The sequence below is a fragment of the Drosophila subpulchrella genome, chromosome 3R (assembly GCF_014743375.2).
Source record: "Drosophila subpulchrella strain 33 F10 #4 breed RU33 chromosome 3R, RU_Dsub_v1.1 Primary Assembly, whole genome shotgun sequence".
Taxonomy (NCBI): Eukaryota; Metazoa; Arthropoda; class Insecta; order Diptera; family Drosophilidae; genus Drosophila; species Drosophila subpulchrella.
This window is the reverse complement of record NC_050609.1, coordinates 10,117,776-10,142,048: the sequence shown is the minus strand read 5'-3', so window position 1 is coordinate 10,142,048 and position 24,273 is coordinate 10,117,776. Positions and strand designations below refer to the sequence as shown.

The window sequence follows — 24,273 nt, the reverse complement described above, 5'->3', positions numbered from 1 at the left end:
CCACTTGATTGGTTTATTTTTCGTTTTATTATATTTATCTTTTCTTCGTTTTTATTTGTCTTCGCTTTTAATTTCGTGCTCGCCGTATTTGTTCGTGCGAATGTTGTAAGTTAGACTAGTTGACTTAGGACTACAAATATTTAACATTAACATTTAACAGGCTATTTACAAATCGTCTATACACAATTACAATAATCACTTAGCCTAAGGGGATTAAAAACTAAACGCGCTTTGTTCGTGAGGTTCTAGAATTAGGCGACTTACACATTAGTCAGATCTCGAAAATTGACCCAGTTTGTTGTACGGTTCTACACATAAGCGATTGCAGCCACAGATGGCGAGAATACGAGAATTTGAGAATTTCAGAATGCGAAGCGAAGCAATCAAGCGAAGCTAGCGAGGAGGAGCTGGTGGATGGGTAATCAAATTGAAATTGAAGTTGCGCATACGCCCCGTGTCCTCCATCATCGGCCGGCGGACTCTCCCGACTTCCTCTGTTTCCGTTTCCGTTTCCTTTTCTGTGTGTGTGCACGCTCGTGTATTTATGGCTCTTAAGCTTAGCTTAGCGTTAGTTGAAACCTTTGTACCAAAACTACTTCCGTTCCGTCCGTTGCCATCACCAATCTGATCCGTTTATGCAAAATTTGTTCCCCCTTCGGGCAATCCCTGGAAGCACTTTCCGTCAACAACTGACTGATTTCTGTCTAGATTTCGCTTTAGTTGGCTTTCAGCTTTTGCGCCAGCATCGCCGTGTTGTTGTTGTCGTCCGCCTTGCAGGGCGTGGCCGGAAGTTGCTGCTGCTGCTGCTGCAGTTGCTGCTGCGCCGCCTTGGACTTCCTGTAGCTCTGCATGTAGAAGTTCATGAAGAGGCAGAAGAAAATGGAGGCATTCAGCAGGAGCAGCGCAGAGATGAATTTGGAGAACTGGCACTGGTTGCTGAAGAGGGCGCGGATGGTGTGGAAGATGCACAGCACGAACTGGGCCTAAATGGAAGAGAAGTATTTAAAGTTTAGGTAAGTATTATAATATTTAAAAATTAAAACAAGGCTAAAAACATGCTTAAAGAAATGTCAACGACTTAATCCTGACTGAACCATGTGAAATGTATTTTCCAAAATGTTAAATAAATTTCTTAAGCTGTAATTAAAATATTTTTTTTTAATTTACTTTAATATTTCACTGTCTTTACTTCTAGTTATTTAATATTTCCTTCCATGTATCTAATTATTCATATGGTATTTTTATTTTCAATTTAATATATCGCACTGTAATTAAAATTTATATATTAAATTAAATAAATATAAATGCAATTCGCTTGCTATATAATTAAATTGAAGCATAAAAAATAATAGTCTAGATACAAGCACATCGACGAAGGTCGAGAAAATGTACCTCGTATTTAAGTCGTTGATGTAACTTTTATCTTGCATTAAACTAGATTACCGTTGTCATATTTAATCATACATATTAAGCGGATGTGGGAATCGTAAGGCAAGTGAGCTTGTTACGCCTGAATGCTGGGAAAGTTCTGAAGAGAGCACACGCCCCCTACCATTTCAACGGGGGTCATGATCAGAGCTCAACTTGACCCACCTCTTTCTGGTCATTGGCGCTGGCGAAGGGCAGAGAGCCAGTCTCGTTACGGAAGTTGTAACGTCATCCAATTAGCCAAGTCGCTTACTGCCGAGTCATAACTTTTTTTTGCAGCCCAGGTTACGGCTCTTTGAATGCGGCTAATAAAACGGCTGGCTGTGGAGCACCCTTGAGCTGGGCGGGCAATCAAAAAGCACTCAGTGCGGCAACAATGTGCGCACATTGATTGGGATTAGAGTTAGCCGGAGTGTCAGTTTCTCTGATATGCGATTATTAACTAGCCGTGATGCTAGAGCCTATGTTTAGCCAAGTATAATAAGCTGAGGCTTGGCCTGTGGCGACCTCTTGGCGCGTGTTATAAAGCCCATATTTATCGATGCTGTTTGATCTTGATTGATCATAACATATTTTGATGACACCCACTCCCATGAGACTCAATGCAAAGATTCTAGCTAGTAAGACACACTTAGATTTCAAAGAATGTCAATTGACTTGAAATTCTAGTTACGTTTAATGAAGAAAAGTCAAGTGAGGCTGTGGAATTTGAAATATGTTTGAGTGACATGAATGTCCAACTTTAGTAGAATAAAGAGGGGAATGTCAATTGATTTAAAATTCGAATATCATCAGAAAAAATATATTTTTCATGTATGCATGTATGTTTAGTAATAGATAATAATACCATATATCTTTAATGAAAAATAAAATAAAAATTCCATTGAAAACATATTTTTAATAGCTCATATTTACAAGAAAATTTGCCATTTCGAAGATTATATCTTCAGATCCAAAATTATTTAGCTTTTGAAACAAGGCTTTCCATCTTATTTTTAACGACTATCATCACTTTAAATATTTTTTCCTGTGCAGTAATCTCGACAGTGTGCAGTTTTCGGTGACCTACAAAATATTACGCTGGCCAGCCAAGCGATGCAGGTTTCCATTACCACTGCAGCAAAGTCACTGAGCCAGCGGCGGCAACAACTGTTGGCCAAGATGCCAACTGCAACTGGCCAAGTTTGCCTCTTGCGGTCCGTTGAAAGCCAACGTCGACGCTTAAATGCCTCATTGCACGAGGCACGACCACCGTGGGCCAAACACAGGTGATTGATGGAAATGGGGCAATATATCTACCATAGAATTGATGGGAAGTCCGGCAGGTCGAATCGACGGCTTCCTTATAAACGTTGCCGTTATTAAGTGTAAACAGCCTCTATAGAATTTAAATAGTTTCAAAACGCTTCTTTGTTTTCCTCACACTATGCATGCAAAGATTATAGCTCAACCGCAGTAGCCTCTTCCATAAATTGTTTGTAATTAAATGCTAAATTATTTTTGCACGTTTTCTTAAGAGTTTTGACCTCGGCCACTTGTTTGTGGTTCGTGCCGGATTTTCTTTTATTAATCTAAGTGAGTAGATTTTGTAAGTTCTTTAAGTACGAGCTCTTGAGAAACGGAAATAACTTTTGCTTATGTTTCACTCTTGTTAAAGCCAATTTAATATATTTAAACATTTTTAGATACTTTATTGGTCGCTGACCTGTTAACTAGATTGATTTCTAACTGTAAATCAATTTTGTTCGCCTAAATGGGTATTGTCATCTGATCTTGGTAAGGTCATTTAGGCAAGCCCCTTTCTAAATCGTTTTGGCAATGTTTTTGGTTGTGTTTCAAGTTTATATATCATTTTTGGCTTAAATATTTCAGATTATAGCCACAGCGACCTTTGTGATCAATTAGTTCAATTTAAAATGTTTATATCGCATTTTATAACGGCATACAGTTTAGATACACTTTTTATAGTCCTAATAAAATTACTTTGATTTTAGGTTAAACACTTAAGTGAGCCGTGTGTGCTAACAATTATTTTTCACATTTTAACACTGTTGTATCTGACATAAAAATTAATTTTTTTTTTACACTGAAAAATACAACTTATCATATTTATTTTTCCTAAAAACTATCCTATTTGACCCACTGTTCCGGCACAATTATTGTTGCGCAATCTTGCCATAGATCATTGAACGCTATGCCGCGTGTGCCGGTAACTGCCGAACGAAAACAAAAGGCAGTTGCACTTGCAACATGACTGATCTCCACTGGCGACTTGGATCGCCGCACCGGCAATTGAAAGTGGCAGATTGCTTGTTGACTTTTACCCAGACACGCCGTGCCAAATTGCATGAGTAGTCTGCCCAGTGGTCGCCATCGGCTGGCCCATAAGACCTGGCTAGCAGTTAGCAGTCGGGGATTTCAGATATAGCCGCAACATATAGCCGACATAGACACTCACCCGGTTGGTGTGGCAAGTTCGTCGCGGTGCTGGACAAAAGTGAACGCTGCCGCTCGACATTCATTGCCGCAAAACGGAACGAACACGAAATGATAATGTAATCGAAACTGGTCGGATCGGTCGGTTGGTTGGTTGGTTGCTTGGATAGTTGGTGCCGCAAATGTGGAAACTCTCGGTGGATTTGGAATTGGAATTGGCCTACCTCGGCGAGTGGCGGGGATGGATGTGGTGTTGCAACAAATCGCGGCCAGCTAGCCGAAATGTTGCACACGGCATTCGGAAAATCGGCAAATCGGAACTTAACTTCAACTTGGGCCGGGCTCTTGGCTCTTGGCTAAAATGTGGAGCACTTGCGATGTGTGCGGAAAGGCATTTTTTTGGCTAATTGGCCGACAGGAGCGGAACTGAACGAAGCCAACTGGTTGCGCAGCCAATTGGCAACACTTACTGAAAGCCAGCTAGAATCACAACAGGGCGTGACAGTCAAATTATCCATATGATGCGCTCGCCCACTCATTAAAAATGTCAGCGCAGCGCAGCGATGTGCACTGAGAAAATTACTGACCTCTAAGAACTCTAAGCACTTTTCTTAAACAATTTACATTAACTTTCTTTCTAATTTTTTTTAAATTTCTTACACGTTCTTTTAAATTAGTATATTATAGATATACAATGGATAATAATATTAATTGGTTTATTAAATATATGCTTGGTATTATTTTGTTTCTGTGTGGAATCGAACGATAAGTAATTGGAGAAACAACAAGAAAACTACATTACGACAATAATAAAAAAACGATCAAAACAAGCACTCTATCGAATAAAAATGCAAAAAAATGCAAAATTTTACAGACGCATAAAATTGGGACAGTTAGCGCTCCCTATTAGCGACTGGTTTTTCGGAACCCTAAATCTTTATAGTATATTTCATTCTTCAATTTAGATAACATTTAGTCTAGTCGTATATTATTTTTAATTATCTTGTAACCTCATTAAACCGTTAGACAGTTTCATGTATGAAAACAGACAGTTACCTTTAATTGTAAAGTTAACTGTTTATGGGAAAATCTGATTTGGAAACTTGTTTAACAGACTTAAAACATGTTAGAAACACTTCTATAGTTCTGGCCAAAAATGCTGGTTATAGCTGTCACTGATATAAAAAGTATTTCAGATTAAATTTAACAATCAAAGTTAATTGGGGTTTATAAAATAAGGTTTTAATATGCAATTTGTTAATTAATTAAAAAATGCTAAAAGTTGAGATGGATTTTTTAAAATATTTATTTATAGTATTCCCTATTTTTTTAGTGTTCCTATTTTTTTTTTGCAACTGATTATATGTTTTTTGTGCTACTCTAGAGAATCCCCACTGCTTGCCTCCTGCACAACTGTCTCTATAAAAAAAACCTGTGCTCGCTACTTAAGTTAGTCACCGAACGTTTGACAACTCAACTGTGGAGCAGAGCTTCAAGGCAATTCACTAACTAGCGACTACGACAATAACAACTACAGCATTGAATCTCGATTCGAAGGAGGCCAGTCACAGCAGAACAAACTAAACTTGCCATATTTCCATGCGTTTCAAGAATTTCGAAACTTTGAAAACGCGAGAGAGATAAAAAAATAGTAACCAAAATGCAATGGAACTTATTTACCGGCAATGTTCGTATTTGCTGGGTCTTTCAATAATGCGTGGCCACACAAAAAAAAAAAGACTGGCCAGCGAGAACCGTTCAAGTGAAGCCAAGTTCCGAGCGCCAATCCAATACAATACCAAATTGGCAGCATAGAAATCAGATGGGAAAAACCAGAAACCAGACGAGTTATCTAGATCACATGATTGGCGACAATCTCTGGATCGCTTTGGTTTCGCTTCACTTTTGCTTTCGGATCTCGGATCTCGGAGCTCGGATGTTTCGCAATCGGCCAGAATGTGCGATCGATGCTCAAGAGATTGGCCTTTGGCCCCAAAAGTTTGGCCAGAAACTTAAGCTCTACTGCAAACAAAACGACGGAGGCCGAATCTCGGTTTCGTAGTGGCATTTCGGAATTTTAGACAAATGCAAGACTCGGCTAGAAGCATTGGCCAACATTTTATTTTGGCAATATAAACACGGATAGCAACTGGTCTCCGCGGATGCGGTAGTGTGCGTGCCTTTGGGGCCCATTGAATAATGCCAATTTATGTGGCAGAGGCTGGCCGGGAGTCTAACTTTGAGGCACGACTGCCGGTCTAACTGGTTTGCATTTCTTGGTTTCGTTTTTTTTTTGGGGTTTTTGGCAGCGTCTTGGCCAAATCAGCTCGGCAATTGCTGGTCAACAGCGACTAACTTCGATCTATGTCCGAAAAATACATTTAACATATGCCAGCCCAGACTTCTGAACAAGTTTCGTTTGATTTACGGGGAGGTATCTGTGCTGGAACTGATTCCATTTTAATGAGCCCCTCCCCGGTCCCAATCATAGTACTTACGATCTGCAGCTCGGTCATGTATTTCTTCCACCACAGGAACTTGGCGTACTCGGGTCCCATGGCGGCCATCATGTAGTAGAAGTACATGCACACGTGCACAAAGTTGTTCAGCAGATTCGGGAATGTGGCGTTTCCACCTGTAAGAGATGGGGAAAATGGTGTTTTAGGGTGGGGATCACTTGGGGGAAGTATTACAATTTTGTTTTTCTTTTTGGTTATATCTTCAATAAACTTTAATGAAGTCTTAGATCCATATTTTCATCTGATACATAATAATATTTGATAAAATAATGAATATTTCTTTCAAATATATTGAATTTGTTATTTTCTGAAAGACAAAATATAATTTATAGTATGCTAAAAAAAGATTCAACAGGTAAATTTTGTTTATTTAATTTAAATTTGTATCGGTCATTATAAACATCTATTTGATATAATGAAAATAAGAACATATTAACTTGGCAACTACACAAAGTTAGGCCTCGTTTTGTTGATTTATATTACCATTAAACATTATTTATATCCAAATTCTCACACTCATTAGCAAATAAATTCAATTAAAAGTCATTTGGTAAAATATGCAAGCAATGAAAGCTAATTTTGTATGACAAGTCATGGATTTTAAGCCTGATTTGAGAGGATTTAGCTTATCTATTTATTGCCGGTCGGCTTAACTCACCTGCCAGGAACTTGACGAGCACCCAGGTCTCCAGGGGCGTCACCGAGTGATGGTACACGTGCAGCCAGGTGATCTGCGATGACTTCTTGCGCAGCACAAAGAACATGGTGTCGGCGAACTCGGTCAGCTTGGACAGGTAGTACAGGTAGCACAGGTTGAGCATCTGCCGGGTTAAATAGAGATAGATTGAGAGAGGGTGTCAAGTGGGCTATAAATGAGGTTGACCTAGCAAGGTCTTTGTGCAATTCGCGCCCATCGAGCAACGTGCCCAATTAGCGTATAAACTGCAGAAGAACTTGCGCAATGACATTGACAAAGTTTTTGTTCCACCGCGTTTAGTTTGGTTTCACGTTATTTCTCTTCTTTTTGGAATGCCTCACACTTTTGTTTTCATTTGCCGCCCAAGAATTCTGCTGGCTTGCATGTGAAGCGTTTGGGCGCACGCTGCGTATGCGCAATGCAAACAATGCTGACTTTTATGACTGCGCTAAGGCGCCATGGACTTATGGAAATGACCATAAAACTAGATGACAGACGCTAATGACTCTAGGGTCCAACGGAGTTTATTGACTTGTCTTGTGGGCTCGGTTTGTCTATTTTTTCTCTTTGATTTTTTTGGGTTCGTTGCGGATGTGAAATCGATCAATGAATGAGTAGTGGAAAAAGGTCCGGTCTGGTCAGCGATTTTCACAGAATTTATGCTCCATTGATTTAAGCCGCAAACAGAGCTAAAGTACAATTCCAATTGCAAACAAACGGCGGAACAAACCGAACTGTTTAGAGCCGCTTTAAATGTTGTTAATTTGATGGTAACATAGGCAATATTGGAAGGCCTTGAGGGTGTGGCTGTCTCTAATATTTTCTAGTGGTAATACTGGCGGTTTAACTGATTGCAATGCATATACGCTTTATAGAGACTTTATTGATTTTGGTTAGATTAACACAAAAATTTAAAAAGATTTTACTGGAAAATATATGACGATTTAGGCTTCTAACATAGCAAGGCAATCTATCAAAAATGTAGTTAATATTTTTAATAACTCTCTTAATAAAATATTTTTAAGATAGCTTTAGAGTACTTTAAAGTCTATTTAAAAGTTACACTCAGTTCGCTTTTTCTACTGCTACAATTTTACGAACGTTTAAATGCCTCATTTGCGGTGCCCAGACAAATTGGCATAAAATTATGCATTTAACTTCAAAGTTTAAGCTTCCATTACACAATTATTTATTAATTGCCCAGGCTGAGTAGCCTGGGAAAAGGGAAAACAATCGATGGCTGCGCGAAAAGCAATTAGACGTAGAATTTGGATTAAGAAGCTGACCACTTGATTGCCCTGCTCAGTACATTTAAATGTGAACTTTGTGCCATCGCAGAGGCATAATTAAAACCTTTTTTTTTATATGTTGTAGTTGTTTACGTTTCTGCGCTATGACTAGCCAAAAAAGTGGCTTTGAGCTGAACTTTACGGCCCAGCTAAATGGCTCTTTAGTCTGGCGGAGTAAGTGAGTCATCACAAAAGACAGAGCCAACGAACTTGCTAGCCAACTGCGGAAGATGAAGCCGGCAAGGTGAGGCGAAGACAAAGAGCACCGAAAACCCAAAAAACCAAACGGCCAAATGACATATGCAAAATTATATAATGAAGACCATAAACTCCTTAAGTCCACGCGTGCCTCTCGAAATAGAATTTTGATTGGGGATGAGCGAGTTTCGATCCGACTTTGAATTTGATTTAGAATTTTAGAATTTTAGAATAGGATGCTGACCGGTTGTGAGCACTTACCCGCTTGGAACTGGGACTATCGGAGTAGTCAACCGGTTGGCACTTCAGATTGTAGTAGTTCAGCCAGCCGGCCATTAGGTGCTGTTCGGGGTGAAACCGGAAAGGGAATGCGATTAGGTGGACGTGCGTTATGTTAATTCCCTCGACTTCCAGAACTTACCTCGTAGAACATATAGCCGCTGAGGGCCACCTGGAAGGCATTGTAGACGACCAGGGTGCGGCGCAGCTGGAAGGGCTTGCGGTCGCGCATGAAGAGGGGTCCGATGACCAGGACCCAGGACAAGTAGATGGCCACCATGCCGAAGGTGAACATCGGATGCTCCATCAGCGGGAAGCGCGTTGCTCGCGGATCTGCGGATTTAGCCATCTAATTAATTGCCGCAATTTTGCTTTTCATTAATTTTGCTTGAGCTTTTGCCTATGTTAATGCAGAGACGAATCGAAACAGCTTCGATTTGCATTTCATTAGTTTATGGAACTTCGTGTTGGAATAGCCAATCTAAGCAAAGCCATACAATTGATGCCAGCTGAATGAAATCGTGGCTAAATATAAAGTCAACTTGTCACTCGCAGCGTTTAAAGTGTCAGCACAATCGCCTTTACACTGGGCATTAGTAGTAAAATATGTGAGGCTGGCATGCCGCATAGGGAATTATTACACTTCTTAATAAACACCGACGTCATAGCTCGGTAATTAAAAGGAACCCCCCAGAACCCATATGGAAATTAATTGCCTTTGGCTTGGCATTCTGTAAATGTACCAACTTTTCCATAGCACTGTTTACAGCGATTTCCGAAGTTGTTATGATTTGTTTTCCAGATCAACAATATTTTTAATAAATGGTTGTTTACTGCAAATATTCCATTTGTGGCAGGGGATCACTTATTATGCGGGGAATTCTTGACCTGTTCCACTGAGCGAGCTGTTGGATTCGTAGCTGATCTGTTATCCCATTAGCTTACATTAAGATTTCTTCAGTTAGAAATATTTTGAATACGTATATGCAAGGAAAGTTTTAAAAATGATTCAGGTTTATCATTTGTTATATGAGTGCTATATTTTTGTAACAAAAAATTTATCAAAATTCATTAAATTCTTTAAGTATGTACCTATTTTTTTCTTACTGAAAATATGTTTTCTAACACATTATTTTTTGTTTTTCTTTAAGACTTACATTTCTTGGCCAAGTTGAAAAATTGCCCCTGCTAGCACTTCAAGTTTGTGTCCTAAGTCTTTTGTTCTCTCACCCGAATTTGTTTTTTTTTCAAGTTCGTGTCCTAAGTCTTTTGTTTATAGCTAGAATTTCCGAGTGTTTTTGCATCGTAAGCATGATTTTGCCGCAAAGTAATTTCATTTAACCCTGTTTAGTGTCACTAAACCAAAATAAACAACTTTTTGCACTGCTTTTAATGACATCTGCCTGCCATTGACCTTTCACCGGTGACTTTTCTCAGTGCCTGGTATGCGAATATGGGGCACAGTCGGCAAGTGCCTCTGAAAACGGAACCCAAGACCAGGGCCCAGAGGCAATTGGCATGTTCGAAGTGCTCCGGCTGCTATTGTACTTAATAATAATAAATACATGCTCAGCTGCACACGGCGAAACCAAAGTCGTCGATGTCGACGGTCGCTTCATAAAAATGTCTAAGATAAGCAATGTAAATACATTTTAATTACGTTAATAATTGTCAAAAATACAATTGACACTGCCAAGGTCGCAATTTAAAGCGCTCACATACACACAAGAAACCTTTTTTAATTGTCCTAGAAGTTTTTTGGCTGAGCTTTTGGCTTTGGCTGTTAACTTTTTTCTTTTCTTTTTCGTATTCTTTTTTTTATCTGCTGTTTGGTATTCGTTTTGTTTGGCATTAACATTTTTTGTAAGCCATAAAAATGACAATTTCATGGCAATTTGTCATTTTTATGGATTTATAATTTAGTCAGCTGCTGCACTATATTATCGAAAAACCCAAGCACTCGACAACACCTACCGCCGTAATCCTCTTCCACCAGTTGGTAGTACCGCTGCACCAGGCCCGTATAGTTGCGCGTTATGTGATGGGTCTTGAACTCATCCAGCGCGATATTGGCTATCTCCACGACCATGTCGAATCGCGAGCTGCTGTTGTAGTTGTGGTAGTTCATACTCATGATGATTGCTGATGGTTCTAACTCCTGGTTTGCAGCTGAAACTTGAAGTATCCGAAAGACGCTGGGCTTCGTGGGGTTTGATTTGTATACAATATTTAGTTCTTAATTTGGTCAGAGGCTCGCCGCAGGATTTTGCATGCTGCGCTCAAGCCTGCAAATGATCACTTTACACGCTCAGAAAAATCACTTTTCGACTCGCTGAATTGCTGAATATACTGTGGATATTGCTCAATTCGATTACGAATATATCCGCGCTGATCTGGCTGGATTCTACCACCACACCGTAGGAATGTTTATGCTCAACTGAATCTAAAACTTCTCGGCAATCACAAGATAAAGTAACTTTTTCGCAGCGCCACCGGAGCAGAGCAGCGGCAGCGGCGGCGGCAGAGGCTGAGCAGCGGCGATCGTCATGATCGCTTGTGCAAAATACTTGGCAGCCCACAACAACAGCAACTGCGAGTGCCAGATAGAGCCCGACTTCGGAAACTGAACGAGCCCCGAATAACCGCCATAGAACAACGGAAGTTTCGTTCAGTTAGCGCCGCACTGCATGCAATTTTTATTTACTATATCTTTTTCTCTGTCTGTGTTGGCCACAAACCCCCATTATTTGCATGTGTGTGCTTGGCCCACTGAGTCGCTTTCGAGTTTTTTCGATTTTTTAGCATGTTCCGTTTGGCATTCAACGTTCAACATTCGACGCTGATGATGCTGCTGATGCCGCTGGTTCAAACTACCAGGTGATTTCGACTTTTTATAGGTCAATGCACTGAGATATGGCTGAACTCTCTAGTGTTTGCAAATGGAAATTTGACTCGCTGCGGTATGCAGTCTGCAAAGAATTTTTGTTTACTATCTTGGCTGAAATACGTCATTAATTAGCAGATTAAACATGGAAATGTGTTATGTGCTTATACTAGTTTTGTAAATAAAAATAAGAAAATATTTGTAGTTCTTATACATAAGTAAGTTTGTAATTAATATAACATCATTATTGTTATTCGATTTTAATTTCGAGAAAATTTGAATGTCTTTTAGGATTATGTCTTGACACAGTGCCCATGTATCAATTAAATATAAAGCTTATTAACATTTGTTGTAAGCTTTTTTAAAAGTAATATAATCTCCGATAAGAACAACGCACTCGTGTATTTGTACTAATATATTTTTGATTCCTTTTCAAAATGACTTATCTTACACCTCTCGTAGACAAAAATGATGAAAGTGATATTTTTTCATATAATATACCTATGTATCCGTAAGCTAGATCTAACGTGTTCAGCCTCAGCGTCACTTTATTATAAGTTAAAGGTCCCAATTCCAATTTAATTGTTCCTACTAATATTTTGTAATCAATTCTAGTTTTATTAAACCCTATAAATGCAAAATTGATTATTTTAGTGTTAGCCTGTAAGCTTGTTAGTACGTATTGTTCGAGTATTAAAGTTCATCAGTTTTATTACTTAGCTTATTAAAACCCTCATTAAAACTTTTCCATCCTAAACATTTTATACTAAAACCATGGGGAACCCCAGCTCCCATCTCCCATTTCACCCCAAAGCCCCTGTGGCAAATAAAGTTCGCTGAAGATTTTAATTCGCGTACTTTTATTTTCATTTTCTAAGGAGATAAACGGGTTGTCCACCAGCGAAGCACGTACAATTAAAACAAGTTTTTAATGGCAACTATAATGCGAATGTGCCTTACTTTGTGACAGACTAAAATTAAAGGCTTGCGCTAGGTTGATTCCTGGACTTCCGGCTTGTCTTCGGGTGACCTCAGGTGATGTTTATTTCAGCGACGAGTGTTTTTTTGTAATCCCCATTCATGCTTACAAGCAAAATAACCTGTTCTTAGCTAATCGGCCATGGAGGTGTTGATTCGGAGTTCGTTGATTTGAATATATGCTAAATAAATTCTCGGTCAGTTAGAGGGCTGGCATCTAGATTACTATCCAGAGGGCTCGATTCCGAAATGGTAAACGTGCCAAAATGCCACCAGCCAATGGCCTCAGATCCATAATCAATCCGTGGATGAAACGTGTAGAAATTCCATCGTGATCAAGGCAAAAGGCACTGGGTTATGTTCGCCAGTCGTTAAGTTGTGTAAAGTATCGGACGTGCGACTAAACCTTCATTGAGGTCTTTATGCGAGTATCTTGCCCGTAATTATGCCATTGACTATCATACAGAACCATTTGCGTTTAATTTTTGTGACAAATTAACGCCGAGTAAATTGTTCTTTGAAGTTCAGCCCGGCCGGTTCGACCTTTGGCTTGATTATTTTGGCCATGTTTGGGGCCGAAGCTAAAGATAAAGCTAAAAGCCGGCAAGGATGACGTTGGCTACTGACTCTGCTAACGGTTGAATGCGGATTAGCCACGCTCGTCTCTTCGTTTTCACCGGCTCCTAAACGTGGATGAGCTTGGTAACAGCCCCACGGTATTTCACGGCCTAGGTCTAGGTTAATCGGAAGTCAAAGAAGTCACAGAAGGCAACGCCGCCAGCCAACCGGACCAAGATTTCGATGATAAATGTATGCTTTGATAGCTCCAGTTTTATTGTGATTTTCTGATTTTGTGCGTCGTTTTTGCAAATTTCCATTCCATCAATGTGAGACTTTTGCCATTGGCGAAACATCTTTGACTTTATCATAATCAGTATGTTTTGAATATGTTCATTATGGCATATGCTAAATGTTTGTCGCTTATTATTCGCCTGATTAATGGCCCTGGTGTTGACAAGAACTCGATATTTCAGCCGGAAAGTTCGACTCAGGTTAATAAAGTAATTATTGAAAATGTTCCCATTTCCATTGTTACTGTAATACATTTTTAAATGGCAATGAAACAATGGAACTTGGATATTATTATATACTTATAATACAAATATAATACTTTAATAAGTATGGATTATAATTAATGTTAGTCATACAATATTGTACCTACCTAAAAATGTTTTTGTTTAGTTATGAACATGGAAAGTTTAAATGAATGGGAATTTTACTGATCTATGGATTGACCATTAAAACAAATATTTTGATTTTCAACTTCATCAAATTGAGGAATTCTAACGAAAACATTTATCAAGTTGTTATATATATCTTCTTAACCGTTAAGTAACACATAAAAAACTATAATGTTTGCTTTATCGGTTAGCCAATTTATTATTGAGCACATCTCAGTCGCGTAACAATAGCCTGCCACAGAATGAGCATGAAGAAATTTTAATTAGCAAGTGTATGTAGCAAACAATCACAAATTAATTAGCACTGAATGGAATAAGGTGTGGGTGTTAACACGTTGGATTATGGGCGGTTTTTGGAGCGTTTTAGAACGCTCGATCTCGAGTTCGCCGAGTTGACCGCTGACCGCCGGCGTTTTCTAATTGATAACGGAATTTTTTCGAAAGGCTGGCCGTCGTTCAGCCCCCTGATTATCGAAGCTGTAAATAGTAATTACCAATTAAACTGTTACAGACGCTGACGCTAAGGCTTTTCATTAAGGTAACAACATATTTGTGCGGAGTTTCGAGTTTCGCAATCGCTACTACTTATTGGATTGCCAAATCTTTCATGTCAACTCTTTCTGCCATGGGTTTATCTGCAGATCTGGCCATATATAGTACTTAGTCTTAATTGCGTTGCAATTTGGTGCAGAAAAGCGAGCACGCTTTGACCTTGGGACGGGCAGAAAAAGAGACAAGAGCTTAATTTAAACATTTAAACATATTTATATCACATGTTCAGATGATTTGGGCATTCGGAATTTCAAGCTCAATATACACTTGCATTTGCGCGGCTAAGATTTTTGCCGAGCACATACCACTTTTGGCCCTAATTGAATGGGTAAACCCAGAAGATGCCTGCTGTGGACAGTTGAGTAATGACCGAAGAGAACTGGTAGAGCCGAGAAGATGGCACGTTCGATGGTCACGCTCGCTAATATGGTCAGGGGCAGAGAAAGGGGGCTTGCACTCAATTACCTTATGGTTTTACTATTATTTGGAAAATTTTGTTTATCTATTGCTCAAAAACGTATTTAAAATATTATTTTTAATATTAAGGACAAACAAATTAATTAAAAGATTTTTAAAATTATTTTAAAAATTATATTTGGAAAATTGTTAAGGTTTTTAAAAGATTTTTACTGTCTATATTAAAATGTGTTACGTGTGGACGTGAAAATCGAAGAAAATACGAACTCCAGCCACATTTGACTGGCAAAAAATAAATCATAATTTTATTTAAAAAAAAAGTTCAGGGGATCGGTAAAAATAGAAAGAATTTTAGATAAAATCCGACATTAATGAAAGAGATCGGAATACAAAATTATAACAAGAACTACATTAATCAAATAGTTTTGTTTTTTGTATAGAATGTGGGGACAGCTCTAAAACAAAGAACACTAAGATCCCCCTGGATCCCACCACTGAACAGGTTTAACTAATATTAAAGGTCGAGTGCCGCTAAGGCCGCTAATCAATTGGTCAAACGTGTGCTCAGTTACAGCTAAAAAAATCCAGTGAAAAAAGAAGATGCTCCCCGTTTCATAGCCCAAAATATGTGAAGCCAGAAATATAAACTCAACCGGGCAGTTCGCGTTTTATTTTCTGGTTTATGAGGCAAGACGGCGGGCAAATGGTAAAGTTCTCGGCAAAAAGCACATGTCGCAGACGAGTGTTGAACTTGAAAACTCCGCGATACATAATTTTGAATTTAATTAAGAGCGGGTTGATCCAAGAATAGATCCCTCGTCAGTCAATTAGCAATTAAAAGTTTACTCTGAACTTGACACAGTTGTCGAGCGCAAAAAATCGCAGACGGCAAATTGCCAGCGATACGTTTCGAAAGCTGGCAGAAAATATCAAGAGTAGAATATATAATTATGCATTTAAATGAAAACCGCTCTGCGCCATCGAATCTATTAAGCTTCTTAGGCATTTTCTGCCCCGCCGTCATATGATCGATCAGGAAACGGAAGTGCGATTTCTTTTTCTCCACATATTAATCTTTTTGTTTTTTCTCTCGATTTAACGCTCAAAACGAGTTCCTCCCAAGGGCAAGCCAACGGTAGTTTGTAGTTGGATAGTTGGTCAGCTACGACTCCAAAAATTCGATTGATCGGAGATGGAGAGATCGCGAGAGGCCCGCTAGATAGATCTATATATAAATTTATATATCTTTGCCCATAGCTTCGGTATTTCCGCGCTATAAAACGAGTTCAATTTGCGCAATTGACTGGTTAACGAGCCACTTTGGATGAGTGGCCACAGAGCATCGACCTGTTACAATCTCATCCCAATCAGTGGCGACCTGTCATGTAATCTGTTAATCGAAACAGCTCATTTACCCATTGTTTTCTGAAGTGGGTATCTTCTAATCATATGCCTTCTTCGGGGTAAACACAAAGCTTAATTTTTGGTTAGGGCTTTAATTAAGTCACGTGTATGCGTATATTTCTGCTAGAATAATTAAATGTGGCAGACCTGAATTTTAAATAATGTCTTGAAAATTTTGTTCAACTTAAGTTTGTTATAATTAGGAAAATATTTTATTCTCATTATTAAAAGGATAAGAAGTGTAACAAATATTTTTAATTTATTTATCATCGTTTAATAAAAGGATTGTTCTTTCTTTATTTTATCTTTAACGGAAATTATTTTTCTGTTATTTGTTTATTGTTAAAAAGTCATCATCTAAATATTTAATGAATACCAAAATCCTTTTGCTTTTGACATTGATCTACTGTTGGGGAAACTCCTGAAGTGAATACACAATAGACTGATTTTGTACCTAGTATAATATTAATTTATTTAAGTACACGAATATAATTTAACTTAGATCCTAACGGCTAAGTATTTAAACTTATATTTTCCCAACAAACTGGCAACTCTTACAAGCTTTAAGCGAAGCTTCAAAAACTCGAGCTCCAGATGGCGCTAGCAGCGTGTGAAAAAGCCAAGCTCAGAGATTTAAGCCGGCAGACCGCAAACAACTTTAATGCGGCCAATTAAACATTTAAAAGCCTCATTTGCAATTGCTGTTAACAATATTACGACTAATTCGGTGCTGTAGGCAGTGAAATAAAATCAGTTATAATAAATTAACTTTGCAGAACCTGTTGGACATAGGAAATCGATAATGAAACTGTTTGGCGCCCTTGAAAACAGAAAAACCACAACATTTATAATTACTTTATAATGTTCTGTCTCATTGCCAATTAAGAATTCTACAAGCAACAGAGATTTTGCACATTTGATTGTGGCTCGTGTGACTGTTTTTGTCTACGCAATTTGGCATGAATATACAAACAAATTCAGCCATAATTGTTTAACGGTTTGTTGGCCAGTTTGGCTGTTGGCTAAATGTAAATGTTTGCGGAAGATATTTGCATAACTGGCAGTCACCCCTCATATACAATATATCGAACTCGATCGCATGAATCGTCTGCAGAGACGTTGATAATAAACTAACGTCTTTTGCATACCATTATGATCGGATATATGGCTGGTGGACAAACAAAAGACGCATGCAAATCGTATATACCCATCAAGATATGATACCGGAAGAATTAGACGCAGGCGCACACGGCGTATGATTGATTCCTGTGAGACGAAGGGATTCAACCACCAATTCGTCCGGTCGACATTCACCCACATCTTATGCAGACCAATCGGATTCGAACTGGTTAAAGATACGATACGCATAAGTTAATCGGCAAGTTCAAGTTCAATTCGCCGGTGACACAGTTAACTTTTCAGTGACCCCAGCCTCAGCCCCCGTTTCGTTTTTGTAGACTTGGTTTGAAGTCTTGGCCAAAATGTTGCTTTTGGATCGGTTTCATTAGCCAAACGACTTGACCCGGAAGTGGGCCTTAATCAATACGCTATGATATCTGTGGGTCGTTAGAATCTGAGCCCTAGGGTCCAAGAATTTGTATGTAAATTGACAGGTAAACACGCAGTCTCCTTGAATAAACTCCATGTTTTAACGGAACCAACCTCAAACATTTTAATATTTCTGGCTGTAAACCATTCCTTTTATTGCTGTTAATAGCAATATTTTAAGCTTTTCTGGAATTGCTTGTAAAACAGTCTAGAAAATTTCGCTGACTCGCCCTAAAAAAGGTCAACGAAATTATTAACCACCCACGCAATTTCGGTTCGGTTCTAAAGTTCATCGGAGAGGAGATGAAGCGTGAAAAAGTGCTTTAAGTGGGTCAAGGTTGGGCAACCTTTTTTTTTGTTGGAATATATAAGAGAACTAAGAATTATCAGGAGAAAACAAAATAGAATGAACATTTCATTCTGTAGGTATTCAAGACTATTTGTAAAGTTTGTTTTCATTCTCTGGCTAATGATGAAAGTGCCCAGGGGAACCGATAAATAACTGAGAATTGAGAATTCAATAATGCCTTAGGGTGTTTGAAAGGCAGTTAATTGAGGGAAAATGAAAGTATCATTAGGCTAAAAATATATGTACAAAGAATACTTCTCATTTGGACTTAGAATTCTGGTTTCTGTGGTTGTAGTAGGCAAACAGTAATTTTGTCATATTTACTGTTTTGGTTATATGACATTTAATTTAAAGGTCCTATAAATATTGGTGCTCATTTTGTAAGAATTTAAAATAAAAAATATTTTAGGTAATTCTTTAAAGACAGACAATGAAAACGATTTTTTTTTAAGAATCCATTTTTAATTTACCTATAATAAATCAGAGAAAATAAATTCTTAAAATATTTCCTGTTAAAACATTAATTTAAAATTCATTATTATTTTAAAAATAACATGTATACTATATATTATATACTTTGTTGCTTTGTCATTCCATGTGTGTAGTATCACATTTAAATCACTTTATTCCGCATCCTCAAAGTTCTACCGCAATCGCATTGACCAAATCGATCGATTCTTTTAATTGTACAAAAGGCTGCCCGGCCAAATACAAAACGAATTAAAAGCCAAGCGAATTTGGCCAGCAGCAACAAAAAGCCGGCAAAACACGCACAACATTGTCTTTGCAATTATCATAGGAAAACGAGACCAGGCGATCGTTCGATACATTTGCGAATACCGAATACGACTCGAATCCACTTCCACATTCACAAGGCACAAAAGAACATCTCGAGCAAAGCCACAGCTAAAGCTAAAGTCAAAGATGCGATGAAGATGAGCAAGATGCCGAATGGCCGAGACAAAAGTTCGGCTTAAACAAAAACTAAATCTGAAACTGAAATAGAAACAGAAACAGACACAGAAACTGAAACAAAAACAAATCGAAGAGCAGCGGCAAAGAAACAGCAGCGCCAAATCGAACCTTTAGTCGAAATTTTTATACATAGCTCCGTACACCTCGGCGGAGCAGTTCAGTGCGCGTACAAGTCTCGTGGGTAGCGGATGCCAGCAAAGGTCTCTCCCTCCTCTACACTATACTAAACTATACTATACTATACTATAATTCACCATATAGTGCCTCATATCAGCCTCAGAAAAGAAGCAGATGGAACAAGACTGAAAAACAGTTGTCACGGTGTTAACATTAAGCGTTGTCGCTGACGTCGTTCAAAAATTAAGTGCACGGCAATCGAAGAGATTGCAACAGGTGCCCAAAGCTCCTCATTTGTGTGTGCGAGTGTGTGTTTCTATATATCCAAGTGATCAATCAGATCGAATGCGATTGAGAAGAGGAACTATAGAATTTGTGTCTTTGTCTGTCATAACCATGGGCTTCAAATCTACTTGCAGAGTTCCCAAAAAACAACATAGATCGGAGAACATATATCAAAAGTAACTCCAGTTTCAAGTCTTGCTAAAAAGTAAATTCTATCGGTTCAAGAATTGTGTCCATTCTCTAGACTTTGATTAATAATATCATTAGAATGAATAATGATTATTTGTTCTTTGCTCTCGGATAATATTCGTAAGAGCTTATTAACGATACTATTAAAAGCCAGTATAAAAAGGAATGAAATCCTTTTCTTTCGATTATCATTGAATAGGGATTACGATCTTTATTTGAAAGTGAATTAAATAACATAGCTTAAAACATATTTCGCGTCTTTCTCTCCCATGCAAAAATTGTAAAAGTCCCATTCAGAACAATTGTCATATATGGTGACATAAGATCTTCACCTATCAAGGTCGTTAAACTTTTGCGACATATTTTAATTTGCCAAAACAAACCCGCCTTCGGGTTTTCGGCTTTGACAGTTGGGCAATAGGTGACACAATTTTCTATTTGCTCGCTCTAGGCGTTTTCAAGGCCGCGATCTTCGGACATTTACCAAATGACTAACCAAGTGGAAATGCCTTTGAATTGGCTGGCGATGATCAGCCAGACACGACGGCGTCCGAAAGATGCGACAGTTGTCAGGTTTTTGTAGACTAGTTCCCACCCATTCCTGACCAGAAACCTATGGTTAGCAAGGTCGTAGATCCAACTGAAAATTGATAAACTGGAATTTCTTGGCTCAAACCAACAAAAGCGTTTAGCACCTTTTGGCTTATTGCCGTCATTTGTCACCCCTCAATTTTCTGGCCCCATTCTGCGCCAAATGTTGCAGGTAATATTCAAATGGCCATAACTGAAGTGCAGGAAATGACCGGAAAGCCGAAGCCAAACCTGTTGACGGCTGATAGCTGAAGTGTTGGCCAACTTGCCCTTCGAAATATCTCCGTTTCACTCGTTTATTATTTCAATTTGTTCCTCACACTTCGCACACTCCACACTGGACCAAGAAGCTGATCAGAATAGCCTCGAAAACGACGAAAGAAATCATAATGCTATTCGATTATTGTGGTCTTAATCGGCCTTTGCCAAGTTCAAGTGTGAGACTTCAAGTCAACGAACGTGATTGTGTGGATTTTTAGCATGGCTTGTTGGTTCTCTAATGGTCCTTCGAAGAGCCAGTTCTTTGGGATGATTAATCGTCGGGAGTGGAGGAGTACTTCAGTCGGTCTCAGTCCCACTTTTAAAAACGGCTTCTGTTGAGATCTCTTACGAACTGCACAACACAAACATAATTTCCATGGCTTTGGCTTTGAGAGTGGGTCTCAGTCTTATGCGTTCCACACGTGAGGCAGGCAGACAGTACCCAATTTACGCGGGCCGTGAGGCAATGGGGCAACCATATATGACTATATGACTATAAGGTGGCCACCAATTTGTTGCGGGCTGTTGTGCGCTGCGGTTGTTTAATTCATAATAATGAATATAATTTACTGTTACTGTTACATGATAATTTCACGGCATTTCACCGTCACCGTCACACTAGCTATTCTCCTTCGCATCTGATTATTATTTTAATTTTATTTATTTTTCTGGGCTCGGCAACAGCAATGGCATTTGCTGCCCGAGAATGGCATTAACATAACTTAAATACGAAACTCGAAAAGATCTTTCGCTCATCCAGACTCTCTTCCGATCTTTCCCCATTTAGATTTGGCAAAACTCGTTCGTTGCGACGCAGGCTTAGCAGATTTTTAAATTTCACACCGAAGCGATCGAAGCTATATAATCGTATTTGTGGTAGCAAGAGGCCATTGTAGAATTTAAAAATGGCAGCCGTCAACGCAACGCAGGTGGACTATTGGAACTTTCTGTTCACGGATCTGGCAGGTGAGTGGAGTTTTTTTTTCTTTGAATGCACTCAAGAATGGACTATAACCGGATAATTGTAGATCCCCGCACCAATGACTGGTTCCTCATCAAGTCACCGCTGCCCCTTCTGGGCATCCTCGCCTTCTACCTCTTCTTCGTGCTGTCCTGGGGACCCAAGTTCATGAAGGATCGCAAGCCCTTCAAGCTGGAACGCACCCTGCTCGTCTACAACTTCTTCCAGGTGGCCCTCAGTGTGTGGATGGTCTACGAGGGCGTAGTCATCTGGCAGTACTACAGCTGGCGATGCCAGCCGGTGGATTGGTCGCGCACCCCCAAGGCCTATCGTGAGGCCCGCGTCGTCTATGTCTATTATCTGGCCAAGATCACCGAGCTGCTGGACACCATCTTCTTTGTGCTGCGCAAGAACGATCGCCAGGTGACCTTCCTGCATGTGTACCACCACACCGTCATGCCCATGATCAGCTGGGGCACCAGCAAGTACTATCCCGGCGGACACGGCACCTTCATCGGCTGGATCAACTCCTTCGTGCACATCATCATGTACTCCTACTACTTCCTATCCGCCTTCGGACCCCAGATGCAGAAGTACCTGTGGTGGAAGAAGCACATCACCAACCTGCAGATGGTGAGTACTATTTTGGCTTGTTTACTATCGGAAGTTGTCTTGAGTGTTGTAGTGTTTTAAGGGGTTCAACAAAGGTTCATTGAATAATTACTTCCCTCTTAATGACTCAGTATAAGAAAAACAACGGAAACAAAAACATCTCTATTTTGTATACTCAGTTAACAGTTCTTAGAACAGTTCTCTAGATCTTAAGATCCAAGATCGATTCAATCTTAAATTCTAAAAAACAAGATGAAGAGTTCCAAACTTGCACTTTCTAAAAACAATCTAAAGAATACTCGCTTCTCAATTTCAAGAACATTTCTTCTTGAATAAGTGGGAAGTGGAATTCTTAAACTAAGAGCATTTGATCCTTTTTTTCGTGGGGTAAGGGGTTATATTAGATTTAAATGCCTTGCTTTGTTAGACATGAACGATAGAAACACCAAAAATATCCACCTCTTTTGTAGACATCACTGACCCCGTGACCTTACCATTCTCCCCCATTGCAGATCCAGTTCTGCTGCGCCTTCATCCACCAGACCCAGCTGCTGTACACGGATTGTGGCTACCCCAGGTGGTCGGTGTGCTTCACCCTGCCCAATGCAGTCTTCTTCTATTTCCTGTTCAACGACTTCTACCAGAAGTCCTACAAGAAGAAACAGGAGGCCGCCAAGGCAAAGGCTCTATTGGCGGAGAACAACAACGATGGATGTGCCAAGGACCTCAACAAGGCGATTGAACTGCAGCAGGAGAAGCAGAAGGCCTTGTAGAAGGGGTCTAGAGACCAAACATCAACACCCACCCAACCTCACCCACCACCCCCCCACAATCCCCCTTCAATACTCGTACAAAAAGCGGGACAAACCACCCATGTTCTATGTGCAACCTTGTTGACTAATTTCTTAAGTAATCCGCCGCCAAAAAGACGTTAAGCACGCAAAAATAAGAAAATAAGAAACGAGACGAATATATATTTGAGCAAAACGAGGTTTTCGAGACACAGATACACATATTATGTAAATGTCAATGTAAATGTAAATGTTCAGCCATCGTCATCATCGCTCGCTCCGTTTGATCTTCGCATCTGGCGGACCAAATGAAAGAAGTCGTATGTCTTTCGGCCAAAACTGAACTAAGTTAAGTAAACAGGCAGAAGAAGCGTTAGTTGTGTAAATAAGTGTAGGTACGCATGCGAATGTGTTTTCGTTAGATTTTATATACGTGTGGTATGTAAAGTAGGCATAAAAGAAGTGAAAAACTAGCAAATAACAAACCCATAAAATAAACACAAACACATTTTACAAATAAATCTAGAAATTTTTCTACGAAAATATCGAAAAAACAATGAGATTTATTCTTTGGTCGATGGATGTAAAATGGGTGGGGTTTAGAGCTTATGGTGGTAAAATCACTAAGTTAAATGATATTAAGGATAAATTTCCATACTTACTAATTTTTAAAATCTTAAAGTGATAAATAGAAAAATAAAGATTGTCAAACATAATAGCTAACTTAATGTGAAATGTTGTCGTAAAGACTTATAAACAAAGAAGACATTTAGATGGCAAGTCATACAAAATAAAATAAAGAGGTTGCTGTTCAAACTATTTTAATTTTAGTTTTAAAACCATTTATCTTCATTTGCACAAAGCTATAAATAATGGTCTCCAAAGTATTTGAGTTAAAGTATATATATCTGAAAAATGAGAGAAATTAGTAAGATCCATTTAAATTGGTGTCATATTGAGCGAATAAATCGTATGTTGGCCTTGAAAATGTTGCAGAAAAAGCCATTTCCTGTAATTTCCTGTCAGTGTTCGCACAATATTTATTTATAGAGTCATAGCATTTAATCTTATTTGTCTTCAAGATAGCATTGGGTATCTCCCAAAGAGCAGCCACACCCATTCACATCCTAATCTAACCATTCATGATCTTGTTTAACCTCAGATAAATCACTTGAGGAAACCTTTTCTCAAGGAACCGATACATACAGTCGAATCTATTCATTCAGCAGCGGAAGCCAAGACATCCGTAAAATGATGGGTGATTTGAATTTG

The 24,273-nt window shown here is 39.0% G+C and overlaps 2 protein-coding genes across 3 annotated transcripts; one reads left to right on the top strand and one right to left on the bottom strand.

The window, feature by feature from the left end:
* Positions 1-8: 8 nt before the first annotated feature.
* LOC119563111 (elongation of very long chain fatty acids protein 7) lies at positions 9-11,275 on the bottom strand. Its single transcript, XM_037876354.1, has 6 exons — positions 10,821-11,275; positions 8,989-9,179; positions 8,829-8,909; positions 7,042-7,204; positions 6,363-6,499; positions 9-983 (listed from the first exon to the last, which is right to left on the bottom strand). The coding sequence occupies exons 1-6, from the start codon at positions 10,978-10,980 to the stop codon at positions 717-719; spliced, it is 999 nt and encodes a 332-aa protein (XP_037732282.1). The 5' UTR covers positions 10,981-11,275; the 3' UTR covers positions 9-716.
* An 8,085-nt stretch (positions 11,276-19,360) lies between these two features.
* Positions 19,361-23,518, top strand: LOC119554565 (elongation of very long chain fatty acids protein AAEL008004). 2 transcript variants are annotated; one of them, XM_037865539.1, is made up of 4 exons: positions 19,361-19,394; positions 21,425-21,603; positions 21,666-22,231; positions 22,723-23,518. In XM_037865539.1, exons 2-4 carry the CDS (start codon positions 21,543-21,545, stop codon positions 22,981-22,983), a joined length of 888 nt encoding a protein of 295 aa, XP_037721467.1. In that variant the 5' UTR covers positions 19,361-19,394; positions 21,425-21,542; the 3' UTR covers positions 22,984-23,518. The 2 variants fall into 2 exon arrangements, with proteins under 2 accessions (XP_037721467.1, XP_037721476.1); XM_037865548.1 differs by lacking the exon at positions 19,361-19,394 and having other exon boundaries at positions 21,347-21,603.
* Positions 23,519-24,273: the final 755 nt, after the last annotated feature.

Bases quoted from the DNA above. Each gene is read 5' to 3' on its own strand.
- LOC119554565 (XM_037865539.1), top strand. From the start codon at position 21,543: ATGGCAGCCGTCAACGCAACGCAGGTGGACTATTGGAACTTTCTGTTC. The intron at 21,604-21,665 runs GTGAGTGGAGTT...GGATAATTGTAG, and splicing joins TCTGTTCACGGATCTGGCAG to ATCCCCGCACCAATGACTGG. The intron at 22,232-22,722 runs GTGAGTACTATT...CCCCCATTGCAG, and splicing joins ACATCACCAACCTGCAGATG to ATCCAGTTCTGCTGCGCCTT.
- LOC119563111 (XM_037876354.1), bottom strand. From the start codon at position 10,980: ATGAGTATGAACTACCACAACTACAACAGCAGCTCGCGATTCGACATG. The intron at 8,910-8,988 runs GTAAGTTCTGGA...CACCCCGAACAG, and splicing joins GCGGCTATATGTTCTACGAG to CACCTAATGGCCGGCTGGCT. The intron at 7,205-8,828 runs GTAAGTGCTCAC...TTAACCCGGCAG, and splicing joins ATAGTCCCAGTTCCAAGCGG to ATGCTCAACCTGTGCTACCT.